Here is an 18,316-nt window from a genome sequence, read left to right on the forward strand (position 1 = left end):
AGGATAGGATTAGATACACAGCTCAGCAGACAGTATCACACAGGGTAGGATTAGATACACAGCTCAGCAGGGAGTATCACACAGGATAGGATTAGATACACAGCTCAGCAGACAGTATCACACAGGACAGGATTAGATACACAGCTCAGCAGACAGTATCACACAGGATAGGATTAGATACACTGCTCAGCAGGCAGTATCACACAGGATAGGATTAGATACACAGCTCAGCAGGGAGTATCACACAGGATAGGATTAGATACACAGCTCAGCAGACTGTATCACACAGGACAGGATTAGATACACAGCTCAGCAGACAGTATCACACAGGATAGGATTAGATACACAGCTCAGCAGACAGTATCACACAGGGTAGGATTAGATACACAGCTCAGCAGACAGTATCACACAGGACAGGATTAGATACACAGCTCAGCAGACAGTATCACACAGGATAGGATTAGATACACAGCTCAGCAGACAGTATCACACAGGGTAGGATTAGATACACAGCTCAGCAGACAGTATCACACAGGATAGGATTAGATACACAGCTCAGCAGACAGTATCACACAGGGTAGGATTAGATACACAGCTCAGCAGACTGTATCACACAGGATGGGATTAGATACACAGCTCAGCAGACAGTATCACACAGGATAGGATTAGATACACAGCTCAGCAGGCAGTATCACACAGGATAGGATTAGATACACAGCTCAGCAGACAGTATCACACAGGATAGGATTAGATACACAGCTCAGCAGGCAGTATCACATATGATAGGATTAGATACACAGCTCTGCAGACAGTATCACACAGGATAGGATTAGATACACAGCTCAGCAGGCAGTATCACATATGATAGGATTAGATACACAGCTCAGCAGACAGTATCACAATGGATAGGATTAGATACACAGCTCAGCAGACTGTATCACACAGGATAGGATTAGATACACAGCTCAGCAGACGGTATCACACTGGACAGGATTAGATACACAACTCAGCAGACTGTATCACACAGGATAGGATTAGATACACAGCTCAGGGTTGGATGCAGGCTGTTGCACTGTAGCGGATATGTAGCAGTGCGGGCAGAGTGCAGGTGGGGGAGGGGCAGGGTGGGGTCGGGGCGGGGGATTGGATACATTGTCACTCACCATCACCCGATGATACTTTGTATCTAGGCTGGAGCGGAGGTCGCACCGGAGTCGCAGGAGGATCGCACAGGAGTCGCAGGATGCGCGCAGGGAGCCGTCGGTGAGAGGATGCTTGTCGCCTGGATCCTCGGGCTGTGTGTGGCCGGAGCCGGGAGCCGCCCCAGCGCCAGGGACCTCAGCTCCGGGATGGTGAGTGCACGACCCCCAGCACTGTCCCCCCCCATCCTCCTCCTCCGCACATCCCGATCTCCACCTAGAAGTGTTTCTGACAATGATTTCAGGGGAAATCAGTGCAAAGCGTCAGGAGATCTGATCGGGGCCCCTGCGGTGTGCAGAGGGGTCCTAGGGGTTCTCTGATCGGGGCCCCTGCGGTGTGCAGAGGGGTCCTAGGGGTTCTCTGATCCGGGCCCCTGCGGTGTGCAGAGGGGTCCTAGGGGTTCTCTGATCGGGGCCCCTGCGGTGTGCAGAGGGGTCCTAGGGGTTCTCTGATCGGGGCCCCTGCGGTGTGCACAGGGGTCCTAGGGGTTCTCTGATCGGGGCCCCTGCGGTGTGCAGAGGTCGGTCTGGTCTGAACAGGTTCTAGGCACAAGAACTGGCAGCGGAGACTCCTTGTCATCAGCCCCCGGAGGCTCCGCCGCCCCGACCACTGACCGCATGGACCAGTCCAAGCCCCTGCGTGTTCCGCTATGTGAACGGAGCAGTACAGGAGACCACCAGTACAGTACAGGAGACCACCAGTGCAGTACAGGAGACCACCAGTGCAGTACAGGAGACCACCAGTACAGTACAGGAGACCACCAGTGCAGTACAGGAGACCACCAGTGCAGTACAGGAGACCACCAGTACAGTACAGTGCAGGAGACCACCAGTGCAGTGCAGGAGACCACCAGTACAGTACAGGAGACTACCAGTGCAGTGCAGGAGACCACCAGTGCAGGAGACCACCAGTACAGTACAGTGCAGGAGACCACCAGTGCAGTGGACCACCAGTACAGTACAGGAGACCACCAGTGCAGGAGACCACCAGTACAGTACAGTGCAGGAGACCACCAGTGCAGGAGACCACCAGTGCAGTACAGGAGACCACCAGTGCAGGAGACCACCAGTGCAGTACAGGAGACCACCAGTGCAGTACAGGAGACCACCAGTGCAGTACAGGAGACCACCAGTGCAGTGCAGTACAGGAGACCACCAGTGCAGTACAGGAGACCACCAGTACAGTACAGGAGACCACCAGCAGTACAGGAGACCACCAGTGCAGTGCAGGAGACCACCAGTGCAGTGCAGGAGACCACCAGTGCAGTACAGTGCAGGAGACCACCAGTGCAGTACAGGAGACCACCAGTGCAGTGCAGGAGACCACCAGTGCAGTACAGTGCAGGAGACCACCAGTACAGTGCAGGAGACCACCAGTACAGTACAGGAGACCACCAGTGCAGTACAGGAGACCACCAGTGCAGTACAGTGCAGGAGACCACCAGTACAGTGCAGGAGACCACCAGTACAGTGCAGGAGACCACCAGTGCAGTGCAGGAGACCACCAGTGCAGTGCAGGAGACCACCAGTGCAGTACAGGAGACCACCAGTGCAGTACAGTGCAGGAGACCACCAGTGCAGTGCAGGAGACCACCAGTGCAGTACAGTGCAGGAGACCACCAGTGCAGGAGACCACCAGTGCAGTGCAGGAGACCACCAGTGCAGTACAGTGCAGGAGACCACCAGTACAGTACAGGAGACAACCAGTGCAGTACAGTACAGGAGACCACCAGTACAGGAGACCACCAGTGCAGTGCAGGAGACCACCAGTACAGTACAGTGCAGGAGACCACCAGTGCAGTGCAGGAGACCACCAGTGCAGTACAGTGCAGGAGACCACCAGTACAGTGCAGGAGACCACCAGTACAGTACAGGAGACCACCAGCAGTACAGGAGACCACCAGTGCAGTACAGGAGACCACCAGTGCAGTACAGTACAGGAGACCACCAGTGCAGTACAGGAGACCACCAGTGCAGTACAGGAGACCACCAGTGCAGTGCAGGAGACCACCAGTGCAGTGCAGGAGACCAGCAGTGCAGTGCAGGAGACCACCAGTGCAGTACAGTGCAGGAGACCACCAGTACAGTGCAGGAGACCACCAGTACAGTACAGGAGACCACCAGCAGTACAGGAGACCACCAGTGCAGTACAGGAGACCACCAGTGCAGTACAGTACAGGAGACCACCAGTTCAGTACAGGAGACCACCAGTGCAGTACAGTGCAGGAGACCACCAGTGCAGTACAGTGCAGGAGACCACCAGTACAGTACAGGAGACCACCAGTGCAGTACAGTACAGGAGACCACCAGTGCAGTACAGTCCAGGAGACCACCAGTGCAGTACAGTGCAGGAGACCACCAGTGCAGTACAGTGCAGGAGACCATCAGTGCAGTACAGTGCAGGAGACCACCAGTACAGTGCAGGAGACCACCAGTGCAGGCACAGTACAGGAGACCACCAGTGCAGTACAGTGCAGGATACCACCAGTGCAGTACAGTGCAGGAGACCACCAGTGCAGTACAGTGCAGGAGACCACCAGTGCAGTACAGTGCAGGAGACCACCAGTGCAGTACAGTGCAGGAGACCACCAGTACAGTAGACCACCAGTACAGTACAGTGCAGGAGACCACCAGTACAGTACAGTGCAGGAGACCACCAGTACAGTACAGGAGACCACCAGTGCAGTACAGTACAGGAGACCACCAGTACAGTACAGTGCAGGAGACCACCAGTGCAGTACAGTAGAGGAGACCACCAGTACAGTAGAGGAGGCCACCAGTACAGTACAGGAGACCACCAGTGCAGTGCAGGAGACCACCAGTGCAGTACAGTGCAGGAGACCACCAGTGCAGTACAGTGCAGGAGACCACCAGTGCAGTACAGTGCAGGAGACCACCAGTGCAGTACAGTGCAGGAGACCACCAGTGCAGTACAGTGCAGGAGACCCAGTACAGGAGACCACCAGTACAGTACAGGAGACCACCAGTGCAGGAGACCACCAGTACAGTACAGTGCAGGAGACCACCAGTGCAGTACAGTGCAGGAGACCACCAGTACAGTGCAGGAGACCACCAGTACAGTGCAGGAGACCACCAGTACAGTGCAGGAGACCACCAGTGCAGTACAGTACAGGAGACCACCAGTACAGTACAGGAGACCACCAGTACAGTGCAGGAGACCACCAGTGCAGTACAATACAGGAGACCACCAGTGCAGTACAATACAGGAGACCACCAGTGCAGTACAATACAGGAGACCACCAGTACAGTACAGGAGACCACCAGTGCAGTACAGGAGACCACCAGTGCAGGCGCAGTACAGGCAGGGCCGGTGCAAGGATTTTTGCCGCCCTAGGCATGATAAAATTGCCGCCCCCCCCCCTTATCAGATGATCTGTGTATGACGCACTGTTATGGGGGGATCTGTGGATGACGCACTGCTATGGGGGGATCTGTGGATGACGCACTGTTATGGGGGGGATCTGTGGATGACGCACTGTTATGGGGAGGATCTGTGGATGACGCACTGCTATGGGGGGATCTGTGGATGACGCACTGTTATGGGGGGGATCTGTGGATGACGCACTGTAATGGGGGGGATCTGTGGATGACGCACTGTTATTGGGGGGAGGATCTGTGGATGACGCACTGTTATGGGGGGGATCTGTGGATGACGCACTGTTATGGGGAGGATCTGTGGATGACGCACTGTTATGGGGGGGATCTGTGGATGACGCACTGTTATAGGGGGATCTGTGGATGACGCACTGTTATGGGGGGGATCTGTGGATGACGCACTGTTATAGGGGGATCTGTGGATGACGCACTGTTATGGAGGGGATCTGTGGATGACGCACTGTTATGGGGGGATCTGTGGATGACACACTGTTATGGGGGGGATCTGTGGATGACGCACTGTTATGGGGGGGAGGATCTGTGGAAGACTCACTGTTATGGGGGGGGATCTGTGGATGACGCACTGTTATGGGGGGGATCTGTGGATGACGCACTGTTATGGGGAGGATCTGTGGATGACTCACTGTTATGGGGGGATCTGTGGATGACGCACTGTTATGGGGGGGATCTGTGGATGACGCACTGTTATGGGGGGAGGATCTGTGGATGACTCACTGTTATGGGAGATCTGTGGATGACGCACTGTTATGGAGGGGATCTGTGGATGACGCACTGTTATGGGGGGGATCTGTGGATGACGCACTGTTATGGAGGGGGATCTGTGGATGACGCACTGTTATGGGGGGGATCTGTGGATGACTCACTGTTATGGGGGGGATCTGTGGATGACGCACTGTTATGGGGGGGAGGATCTGTGGAAGACTCACTGTTATGGGGGGGGATCTGTGGATGACGCACTGTTATGGGGGGGATCTGTGGATGACGCACTGTTATGGGGGGGATCTGTGGATGACGCACTGTTATGGGGAGGATCTGTGGATGACGCACTGTTATGGGGGGATCTGTGGATGACGCACTGTTATGGGGGGGATCTGTGGATGACGCACTGTTATGGGGGGGAGGATCTGTGGATGACTCACTGTTATGGGAGATCTGTGGATGACGCACTGTTATGGGGGGGATCTGTGGATGACTCACTGTTATGGGGGGGATCTGTGGATGACACTTATGTCATCCACAGATCCCCATAAGTGTCATCTACAGATCCCCCATCAGATGCATCAGTGTGGAGGGAGGGGGCGGAGACACTCATGGTGGGGCCCGGTGCAGTGACTCTACTCTAATACCCTGGGCCCCGCCGCAGCTGTTAAGTCCATTCAATCCGAATGGGTCCACAATTACTGTACTGTACTTACTGTAGTACCTTATGTATAGCATTAAGATGGCGCAGACCGGCAGCTCCCTCCTCATGCGCCGCCTGCCTGCTTATCTCACTTTTTGAATGAACAGGCAGATGGGCAGGCGGCGCATGAGGAGGGAGCTGCAGCAGGCGGCGCATGACCGAGGGAGCTGCCGGTCTGCGCCATCTTAATGCTATACATAAGGTACTACAGTAAGTACAGTACAGTAATTGCAGACCCATTCGGATTGAATGTACTTAACAGCTGCGGGGCCCGGGGTATTAGAGTAGAGTCACTGCACCGGGCCCCGCCATGAGTGTCCCCGCCTCCTCCCTCCACACTGATACTTCGCTGGCCGCGCTGTGCAGCATAGCGGCCGGCGAAGTATCCCCAATCCGCTTTATAAGACTCACGGCCATTTTCCCCCCACTTTTGGGGGGGAAAGTGTGTCTTATAAGGCAAAAAATACAGTAAATAATAACCATATTGCATTGTCTACTGACTACTTACCAGTCCAGGACAATGAGATGAGCTGGCCTCGCCTGCAGTCTGGCTCTTGGTCGGGCTCTGGGGACTGGAGACAAACACGGTACGTACACCATTCAGGAATGTCGCCCTGGCTGGGGTCCTAGGGAAGAAGAAAGCAGCTGCACCTGCAGGCTGCACTCCAATCCAGGCAGGTAGGAGGCTAGGTGCCCACTTCTAGTTCTGTCCCAGAAGGAGAAGGCACAGGCACTGCACTACTGCACTGCCGCACTGGGGGTCGGGGGAGGCAAATTGCTGGTGGTGGGCCACTGTGGCTGTGGCTGGCTGCTGGGCTGCTCAGTGTGCGGCCTTGCCGCCTTCTCTTCTTCCTCCTTCGCTCCAAAGTCAGCAGAGCTCCGCCTCCGCTCCACCCTCTGCACTGCAGCCTGAAGCCAGGTAATAAGCCGGCATAAGCTAGCAGCAGTTAGAATAGTCACTCAGAGTCAGGACGTCAGACCCCCCCTCCCGCCCCCTGCCCCCCGCCCCCACGGCTTTACTGAGGCAGCAGCGCTCAGTCACAGTCAGGAGTCAGCAGGCGCCGGCTCAGCTCAGTGCTGCCTGTGTCTGTGTGCGCTGCCTGTCTGACATGTGCCGCCCGCCGCCGCGGCCCGCCGGGATTCTTTAGAGCGCTCAGCCGCTCTGGCGGCACAGCATGAGGGGCGCCGCCGGCCGCCACTGTTATGTTAGTTATAACCAACTTTTTTTTTTTTAAACCGCGGCGGGCGCCCCCTGCTAAGTGGCGCCCTAGGCGACTGCCTAGTTCGCCTTACTGGTGGCACCGGCCCTGAGTACCGGAGATCACCAGTGCAGGCGCAGTACCGGAGATCACCAGTGCAGTACAGTACAGGAGACCACCAGTGCAGTACAGTACAGGAGACCACCAGTGCAGGCGCAGTACAGGAGATCACCAGTGCATTCGCAGTACAGGAGATCACCAGTGCATTCGCAGTACAGGAGATCACCAGTGCAGGCGCAGTACAGGAGATCACCAGTGCAGGTGCAGTGCAATACAGGAGATCACCAGTGCAGGCGCAGTGCAATACAGGAGATCACCAGTGCAGGCGCAGTACAGGAGATCACCAGTGCAGGTGCAGTGCAATACAGGAGATCACCAGTGCAGGCGCAGTACAGGAGATCACCAGTGCAGTACAGTACAGGAGACCACCAGTGCAGTACAGTACAGGAGACCACCAGTGCAGGCGCAGTACAGGAGACCACCAGTGCAGGCGCAGTACAGGAGACCACCAGTGCAGGCACAGTACAGTACAGGAGATCACCAGTGCATTCGCAGTACAGGAGATCACCAGTGCAGGCGCAGTACAGGAGATCACCAGTGCAGGTGCAGTGCAATACAGGAGATCACCAGTGCAGGCGCAGTGCAATACAGGAGATCACCAGTGCAGGCGCAGTACAGGAGATCACCAGTGCAGGTGCAGTGCAATACAGGAGATCACCAGTGCAGGTGCAGTGCAATACAGGAGATCACCAGTGCAGGCGCAGTGCAATACAGGAGATCACCAGTGCAGGCGCAGTACAGGAGATCACCAGTGCAGGCACAGTGCAATACGGGAGATCACCAGTGCAGGCACAGTGAAATACAGGAGATCACCAGTGCAGTACAGTACAGGAGATCACCAGTGCAGGCGCAGTATAGTAATATAGATCACCAGTGCAGGCACAGTATAGTACCAGAGATCACCAGTGCAGGTGCAGTACAGGAGATCACCAGTGCAGATGCAGTACAGTACAGGAGATCACCAGTGCAGGCGCAGTACAGGAGATCACCAGTGCAGGCGCAGTACAGGAGATCACCAGTGCATGTGCAGTACAGGAGATCACCAATGCAGGCACAGTACAGTACAGGAGATCACCAGTGCAGGCGCAGTACTGTACAGTACAGGAGACCACCAGTGCAGGCACAGTACAGTGCAGGAGACCACCAGTTCAGGTGCAGTACAGGAGATCACTGGAGCAGGTTCAGTACAGGAGATCACCAATGCAGGCGCAGTACAGTACAGGAGATCACCAGTGCAGGCGCAGTACTGTACAGTGCAGGAGACCACCAGTGCAGGCACAGTACAGTGCAGGAGACCACCAGTTCAGGTGCAGTGCAGGAGATCACCAGTGCAGGCGCAGTACCGGAGACCACCAGTGCAGGCGCAGTACAGTACAGGAGATCACCAGTACAGGCGGAGTACAGTACCGGAGACCACCAGTGCAGGCGCAGTACCGGAGACCACCAGTGCAGGCGCAGTACATTATATTAAAAAAAACCATGGTACTCTATAGTTCTGTTGCATAAACTTATTTTATTTAGTTTTAATCCATGCGGCAAAATTATTTTTAACCACTGGCCAATGTTTCGGTCTAACCTAGACCTTGTTCACAGCCTTAGGCTACATGCACACGACCGTTGTGTGTTTTGCAGTCCGCAAATTGCTTCGGTGATCTGTACTGTCTTGCGCATGCTCTAGTGATCTACTGTACTGTGCCTGTTCGGTGATCTACTGTACTGTCCTGCACCTGCTCTGGTGATCTCCTGCACTGTCCTGTGCCTGCTCCAGTGATCTCTGCACTATACTGTGCCTGCTCCAGTGATCTTATGTTCTGTACTGCTCCTGCTCTGGAGATCTTCTGTACTGTACTGTGCCTGTTCTAGTGATCTCTTGCACTGTACTGTGCCTGCTCTGGTGATCTTCTGTACTGTAGTGCGCCTGCTTCGGTCATCTCCTGTACTGTACTGTGCCTGCTCCGGTGATCTCCTGCACTGTACTTTGCCTGTTCCAGTGATCTTCTGTTCTGTACTGTTCCTGCTCCGGTGATCTCCTGGACCATACTGTGCCTGTTCCAGTGATCTTCTGTTCTGTACTGCTCCTGCTCCGGTGATCTCCTGTACTGTACTGCGCCTGCTCCGGTGATATCCTGTACTGTACTGCGCCTGCACCGGTGATCTCCTGTACTGTACTGCGTCTGTTCCGGCGATCTCCTGTACTGTACTGCGCCTGCTCCGGTGATCTTCTGTTCTGTTCCATGCTCCGGTGATCTGTACTGTACTGTGCCTGCTTCAGTCATCTTCTGTTCTGTGTCTGCTCCTGTGATCTCCTGTACTGTACAGCGCCTGCTCTGGAGATCTGTACTGTACCGTGCCTACTCTAGCGATTTTCTGTTCTGTACTGCGCCTGCTCCGGTGATCTTCTGTACTGTGCCTGTTCCAGTGATCTCCTGCACTGTGCTGCGCCTGCTCTGGGGCAAGACTTAAGGGCCAGGCATCATTATGTCTTCACTGCCTGGCTTGTCAGTCAAAGTGGTTGGGGCTGCGGATTAGAAGTGAGTGAGTGGAGCCTCTGGGTGCAACAGGGGGCTAATTTGCATATTATAAAATGCTGAGTTCTCCACATTGCGACCACCGATCCAGGTGGGACCAACAGCATTTGATTCAGCTGAGATGCGCACATCTCCCATTTCTGCTGGTTTGGTTGACGTGTTCCCTCTAAGACACCTTCCCTGTGGGAGGGTGCCTGAGCAGTATGTGGCGAAACCAACCTCGCCACTGGGCTTTGGAGAGGACTGGCTGCTGGCCTCTTGCCCCTGGATTATGGGCCATATACTAACTTTTGAACCCCTGGTCTGATTCATGCCATTTTTTAATATGTTGTTCCCCTGAATGGATTGATTGCGAATATGTAATTTTTATGTGAATGTGATGTATGGTTTTAGAGTTATGAAAGTTGGGTAGAAAGTATGTGTTGTAAATTACTGATTGGTTGCATTTCAAACCCCTGTGGGCAGTACTATGTTTGTGGTTTATGAATAAAAGAGGCTGTACATGAAGTACAGTCAGACCACTGTTTGACCCTCAACACGGAGCCTTGTCTCGTTATTGGGGGGATTCACTGTATGCTGTTAGAAGACCGATTGCCAGGATTGTATGCTTTTCCTGTTCGTCTGCTAGCAGCTATTCGGGAGGTTCCAGTTTGGAGTGCTACTTTGTATCCAGTTCGGGAGTTTGGTGTATCCTGCAGTAGCTGTGCCTGTCTCTCAGAAAGGGGCTTATCGCCTAAACGGATTTTAACCCCTTGTCTGCTGAAACGGTCCGTTACATTGGTGGCAAGCAGCGGGATCGTTCCTACAGCCAGAAGGACAGCTACAGGAGACACCATTTCTGTGGATTCTACAATTTAAGGACAACGCATGTCTCAGTACAGCGACCCTAAAAGCACCAGGATGGAACCAGCAGTGTTATACGAGGAGGAGGACCTGGATGGCCGGGATGCATTAAGGAAAGGCATCTGGTACCAGGCCCTGGATAATCTACAATACCAGCGGGGTGAGAGTCTCCCCAGTGAAGAGCAGCGGTTGCAGAAGCAAGTGGCCCTGCGGATGCCCTTCCTGGGAGAGCAGCCCCTGGAGGAATGGGTGAAGGAACTAGAGCACCGGGTATGGCAGGAGCTATGGCTGGGGGATGCCTACCAGGCGCTTTGGTGGTATATGGCACAGTATATACCCTGGACAGCTGAACATGACAAGCCAGAGGGAGAGGAGTTTTATGGTCCTGGCTTGTTATGGGAGTCCTTTGCGGAGCCTGACTTCGGGAGCCCTGCACAGTCCAGACTTCAGGACATTTTTTATGAGAGGGAGGCTAGGCATGAGTGGGATGACCCCCATGAGGTAGAGCAAGACCTGGCTCACCTAGCAACCCTGGAGTGGGAACTGGAGCAGGACTACCGAGATCTCTTCCACTCCATTGAGAAGGCTCAGCAGGACGGTAAGGTGACAGACCCAGATCCAGACCCATTCAGCTGGGAGGATATTGTAGAGTGTTACTGGGAAGGACCCCAGGTGGCCGGTAGAGATGGGACCGAGGTCTCTTCACTGGTCCAGCAGGGTATTGGGAGCCCAGTCTCCATTCCCCAGCGGCAGTGTGAAGTGCAGGGAGATGAGAGCAGCGTCCTCCCTCCCAAGCGGCAGGCTGAGTTACAGGGGGCAGAGGTAGTTGTTCCTGCCCCCCAGAAGCAGAGTGATATGGCGGGAAGGCAGTGTGAAATGCAGGGAGAGGAGAGCAGCGTCCTCCCTCCTCAGCGGCAGGCTGAGTTACAAGGGGCAGAGGTAGTTGTTCCTGCCCCCCAGCAGCAGCATGATTTTTTGGGAATAGAGAGCCCAGTCTCCTTTCCCCAGCAGCAGGACACTGTATTGGGAGCAGAGACAGTCGGTCCTGTCCCCCAGCGGCAGAGTGTCCAGCAGGGAATAGAGAGCCCAGTCTCCTTTCCCCAGCAGCAGGACACTGTATTGGGAGCGGAGACGGTCGGTCGCCCTCCCCAGCGGCTGGAAGTATGTATGGGAGAGGAGCTTGTTACCCCCTCTCCCCAGCGGCAGCTTAACGCACCAGGGGGAGACAGTAAGCCCCACAACAGTGCAGATGGGACCGTGGTCTCTGCACTTACAGCACAGGGGGTAGAGACAGTCGGTCTCCCCCTCCAACAACCAGACTCCAACCAGGCTTCTTCCGTGGTAGCCCTGGCACCAGGGCAGAGTACCGCTGATACCTGCCCACAAAGCAACCTCCACTCTAAGCCAGGGAGCAACACAGAGACCAGGAGTACCAGCTTCCAACATAACCTTGGTGGACTCACTGGACAGAGACAGGCTACCAAATGCAACAGGTCCAGTATTGGGTTGAGGGTGGGCTGCCAGACTAACTCAGGTACCGACCGGCGTGAGGTCAGGTACCTGGTTAGTCTTCCCTGGGGGGGGGAGATGTGTGGCGAAACCAACCTCGCCACTGGGCTTTGGAGAGGACTGGCTGCTGGCCTCTTGCCCCTGGATTATGGGCCATATACTAACTTTTGAACCCCTGGTCTGATTCATGCCATTTTTAAATATGTTGTTCCCCTGAATGGATTGATTGCGAATATGTAATTTTTATGTGAATGTGATGTATGGTTTTAGAGTTATGAAAGTTGGGTAGAAAGTATGTTTAACTGTATGTATAATTGAGTCTCCTCTCAGGATAAGGGGAGGGAATATGATGGGTGTGTTTCTATTGTGCCATTGTGTGTTTAAAAGGGTGATGTCTGTCCTATTGTCTGCACATGTGTATTGGTGACTTCTCTTTGTCTTGAGAGATAATTGGATTACGCCTCAGGTGTCTCGAGGGCAGAGAGGAGGAAACCATGATGCATTGTGGGGATGTGTTGTGTCTGTGTGTCCTAAGTGCTGTTTATCTGTCCTATGTCACAGTCTTCATTCTGGTCCCCTAGGGGCGTGTACACCAGATGGGCTGTACTTACATTGTATGTGTTGTAAATTACTGATTGGTTGCATTTCAAACCCCTGTGGGCAGTACTATGTTTGTGGTTTATGAATAAAAGAGGCTGTACGTGAAGTACAGTCAGACCACTGTTTGACCCTCAAAACGGAGCCTTGTCTCGTTATTGGGGGGATTCACTGTATGCTGTTAGAAGACCGATTGCCAGAGGTGTAAGCTGATCCCTGTTCGTCTGCTAGCAGCTATTCGTGAGGTTCCAGTTTGGAGTGCTACTTTGTATCCAGTTTGGAGTTTGGAGCATTTCCTTGTATGCCGTTACACAGTAGGTTCTAGTTTGCTAGTTGTGACGGTATCATCTGTGTCACCGTCTAGTATTCCCTTCTCCCCTTAAAATAGCACCGCCAAGTAATCCACAGAGCAATAGATCGCTATTATCGCTAGTATCGCTGGTATCGCCAAATAAGTCTATACATTAGCCCAAGCTGAATGCTAGAAATACTTTACTGGAAGACTTCACATTGAAAAATACAATTGCTTTTATCCCCTGCTCCCATGCAAGGGAGACACCCACAACAAACATACATTAACCCATAACACAAAGGTTACAACCCACATAGACACCATGGTTAACATAATCAACACAGGCAGGAGAATACACATTGCCCTTTGTCCTGAGAGACAATCGAATTACCACTCGGTTGTCTCCAGGACAGAGGACAATCGCCAATACACACAGAGAGACAATGGAACAGACATCATCACTTACTCAAACATACAATGTCCCACCCTTTACAATACACATAGACATTTACCACATCCCAAAATGGCACGAATTAGACCAGGAATTCAAAAGTTGCTACAAGTCTCTTTGGCCTGGCTGTACTCATGGCTTTTCTGCACAAAACCGGTGCATTCAACATGGGACCATAATCGCATGGTAAGAGGCTGGCAAGTAGTCCTCTCCAAGCACTCGTGGCAACCTCAAAAGAGGGGAGTTTGTCACACTAGTGTCCAGCAAAGGTGGGTTGTTCTACGTTCATTTGCATGTACCTACTACTGCACTACTTCTAAAGGAAAGAAGGTTTCTATACAAACATAGAAGGGGACTCTTTACTGTAAGAGCAATGAGACTATGGATTCTTTACTGTAAGAGCAGTGAGACTATGGACTCTTTACTGTAAGAGCAGTGAGACTATGGACTCTTTACTGTAAGAGCAGTGAGACTATGGACTCTATACTGTAAGAGCAGTGAGACTATGGACTCTGTACTGTAAGAGCAGTGAGACTATGGACTCTTTACTGTAAGAGCAGTGAGACTATGGACTCTTTACTGTAAGAGCAGTGAGACTATGGATTCTTTACTGTAAGAGCAGTGAGACTATGGACTATATACTGTAAGAGCAGTGAGACTATGGACTCTATACGGTAAGAGCAGTGAGACTATGGACTCTGTACTGTAAGAGCAGTGAGACTATGGACTCTTTACTGTAAGAGCAGTGAGACTATGGACTCTTTACTGTAAGAGCAGTGAGACTATGGACTCTTTACTGTAAGAGCAGTGAGACTATGGGCTCTTTACTGTAAGAGCAGTGAGACTATGGGCTCTTTACTGTAAGAGCGGTGAGACTATGGACTCTATACTGTAAGAGCAGTGAGACTATGGGCTCTTTACTGTAAGAGCAGTGAGACTATGGACTCTTTACTGTAAGAGCAGTGAGACTATGGACTCTTTACTGTAAGAGCAGTGAGACTATGGACTCTTTACTGTAAGAGCAGTGAGACTATGGACTCTTTACTGTAAGAGCAGTGAGACTGTGGACTCTTTACTGTAAGAGCAGTGAGACTATGGACTCTATACGGTAAGAACTTCTAAAGCGCAGGCAGAAGAAAAACTAGCTCAGTCTATAAAAAAAGGGGATAAGACATTCTTCAGATATATAAATGAAAAAAGGAAATTAAAACAAGGAATAACTAAATTAAAAACAAAGGACGGAAGGTATGTAGAAGAGAATAAAGGGCTAGCCGACTGCCTTAATGAATACTTCTGTTCAGTTTTTACAAAAGAAAAAGGAGAAGGACCTCCACTAGAAAGAATGACTAATAAATCGTTTGATGCATGTATCTTTACAGAGGAAGATGTTCTAAGTTTGCTGTCTAAGGTGAAGACAGATAAGTCACAGGGGCCTGATGAGATACACCCAAAATTATTAAAAGAGCTTAGTGGTGAGCTGGCAAAACCGTTAACAGATTTATTTAACCAATCATTTATAACAGGAGTCGTCCCGGAAGATTGGAAATTGGCAAATGTCGTGCCCATTCACAAGAAAGGTAGTAGGGAGGAATCGAGCAACTATAGACCAGTGAGTCTGACATCAATAGTAGGCAAATTAATGGAAACCCTATTAAAGGATAGGATTGTGGAACATCTAAAATCCCATGGATTGCAAGATGAAAAACAACATGGGTTTACTTCAGGGAGATCATGTCAAACTAATCTTATAGATTTTTTTGACTGGGTGAATAAAATAATAGACGGTGGAGGTGCAGTAGACATCGCTTATCTGGACCTTAGTAAGGCTTTTGACACTGTCCCACATAAAAGACTTATCAATAAACTGCAGTCATTGAGCATGGACTCCCATATTGTTGAGTGGATTAGGCAGTGGCTGAGTGACAGACAACAGAGGGTTGTAGTCAATGGAGAACATTCAAAACAAGGTAATGCTACCAGTGGGGTTCCACAGGGATCTGTACTGGGACCAATTTTGTTTAATATCTTCATAAGTGATATTGCAAAAGGCCTCGCTGGTAAGGTTTGTCTTTTTGCTGATGACAAAAAAGATATGTAACAGGGTTGATGTTCCTGGAGGGAAACGCCAAATGGAAAAGGATTTAGGAAAACTAGAAGAATGGTCAGAACTCTGGCAACTGAAATTTAATGTGGATAAGTGCAAGATAATGCACCTGGGGCGTAAAAACCCAAGGGCAGAATATAGAATATTTGACACAGTCCTGACCTCAGTATCTGAGGAAAGGGATTTAGGAGTAATTATTTCAGAAGACTTAAAGGTGGGAAGACAATGTAATAGAGCAGCACGAAATGCCAGCAGAATGCTTGGATGTATAGGGAGAGGTATAAGCAGTAGAAAGAGTGAAGTGCTTATGCCGCTGTACAGAGCACTAGTGAGACCTCACTTGGAGTATTGTGCGCAGTACTGGAGGCCATATCTCCAGAAGGATATAGATACTCTAGAGAGAGTTCAGAGAAGAGCTACTAAACTAGTACATGGATTGCAGGATAAAACTTACCAGGAAAGGTTAAAGGACCTTAATATGTATAGCTTGGAAGAAAGAAGAGACAGAGGGGAGATGAGAGAAACTTTTAAATACATAAAGGGAATCAACTCGGTAAAGGAAGAGAGCATATTTAAAAGAAGAAAAACTACCACAAGAGGACACAGTTTTAAATTAGAGGGGCAAAGGTTTAAAAGTAATATAAGGAAGTATTACTTTACTGAGAGAGTAGTGGATGCATGGAATAGCCTTCCTGCAGAAGTGGTAGCTGCAAATACAGTGAAGGGGTTTAAGCATGCATGGGATAGGCATAAGGCCATCCTTCATATAAGATAGGGCCGGGGGCTATCCATAGTATTCAGTATATTGGGCAGACTAGATGGGCCAAATGGTTCTTATCTGCCGACACATTCTAGGTTTCTATGTTTCTATGTAAGAGCAGTCAGACTATGGACTCTATACTGTAAGAGCAGTGAGACTATGGGCTCTTTACTGTAAGAGCAGTGAGACTATGGGCTCTTTACTGTAAGAGCAGTGAGACTATGGACTCTATACTGTAAGAGCAGTGAGACTATGGACTCTATACTGTAAGAGCAGTGAGACTATGGACTCTGTACTGTAAGAGCAGTGAGACTATGGACTATTTACGGTAAGAGCAGTGAGACTATGGACTCTTTACTGTAAGAGCAGTGAGACTATGGACTCTGTACTGTAAGAGCAATGAGACTATGGACTCTTTACTGTAAGAGCAGTGAGACTATGGACTCTTTACTGTAAGAGCAGTGAGACTATGGACTCTTTACTGTAAGAGCAGTGAGACTATGGACTCTTTACTGTAAGAGCAGTGAGACTATGGACTCTGTACTGTAAGAGCAGTGAGACTATGGACTCTATACTGTAAGAGCAGTGAGACTATGGACTCTATACTGTAAGAGCAGTGAGACTATGGACTCTGTACTGTAAGAGCAGTGAGACTATGGACTCTTTACTGTAAGAGCAGTGAGACTATGGACTCTATACTGTAAGAGCAGTGAGACTATGGACTCTTTACTGTAAGAGCAGTGAGACTATGGACTCTATACTGTAAGAGCAGTCAGACTATGGACTCTTTACTGTAAGAGCAGTGAGACTATGGACTCTGTACTGTAAGAGCAGTGAGACTATGGACTCTATACTGTAAGAGCAGTGAGACTATGGACTCTATACTGTAAGAGCAGTGAGACTATGGACTCTGTACTGTAAGAGCAGTGAGACTATGGACTCTTTACTGTAAGAGCAGTGAGACTATGGACTCTGTACTGTAAGAGCAATGAGACTATGGACTCTTTACTGTAAGAGCAGTGAGACTATGGACTATATACAGTAAGAGCAGTGAGACTATGGACTCTATACTGTAAGAGCAGTGAGACTATGGACTATATACTGTAAGAGCAGTGAGACTATGGACTCTTTACTGTAAGAGCAGTGAGACTATGGACTCTTTACTGTAAGAGCAGTCAGACTATGGACTCTTTACTGTAAGAGCAGTGAGACTATGGACTCTGTACTGTAAGAGCAGTGAGACTATGGACTCTATACTGTAAGAGCAGTGAGACTATGGACTCTGTACTGTAAGAGTGGTGAGACTATGGACTCTTTACTGTAAGAGCAGTGAGACTATGGACTCTTTACTGTAAGAGCAGTGAGACTATGGACTCTTTACTGTAAGAGCAGTGAGACTATGGACTCATTACTGTAAGATCAGTGAGACTATGGACTCCTTACTGTAAGAGCAGTGAGACTATGGACTCTTTACTGTAAGATCAGTGAGACTATGGACTCTTTACTGTAAGAGCGGTGAGACTATGGACTCTTTACTGTAAGAGCGGTGAGACTATGGACTCTATACTGTAAGAGCAGTGAGACTATGGACTCTTTACTGTAAGAGCAGTGAGACTATGGACTCTTTACTGTAAGAGCGGTGAGACTATGGACTCTATACTGTAAGAGCGGTGAGACTATGGACTCTTTACTGTAAGAGCAGTGAGACTATGGACTCTATACGGTAAGATCAGTGAGACTATGGACTCTATACGGTAAGAGCAGTGAGACTATGGACTCTGTACTGTAAGAGCAGTGAGACTATAGACTCTTTACTGTAAGAGCAGTGAGACTATGGACTCTTTACTGTAAGAGCAGTGAGACTATGGACTCTTTACTGTAAGAGCAGTGAGACT

The 18,316-nt window shown here is 50.7% G+C and overlaps 1 protein-coding gene across 1 annotated transcript in view; it reads left to right on the plus strand.

Annotated features, from left to right (window-relative positions):
• The first annotated feature begins 1,122 nt into the window (after positions 1-1,122).
• Positions 1,123-18,316, plus strand: part of MMP25 (matrix metallopeptidase 25) — a 50,489-nt gene continuing 33,295 nt past the window's right edge. Inside the window, exon 1 of the mRNA XM_040441077.1 lies at positions 1,123-1,352. Within this exon, the coding sequence (XP_040297011.1) occupies positions 1,272-1,352 (81 nt within the window). The 5' untranslated portion in view covers positions 1,123-1,271. The remainder of the gene's footprint in view (positions 1,353-18,316) is intronic.

This window comes from Bufo bufo, chromosome 7 (genome assembly GCF_905171765.1).
Source record: "Bufo bufo chromosome 7, aBufBuf1.1, whole genome shotgun sequence".
NCBI lineage: Eukaryota > Metazoa > Chordata > Amphibia > Anura > Bufonidae > Bufo > Bufo bufo.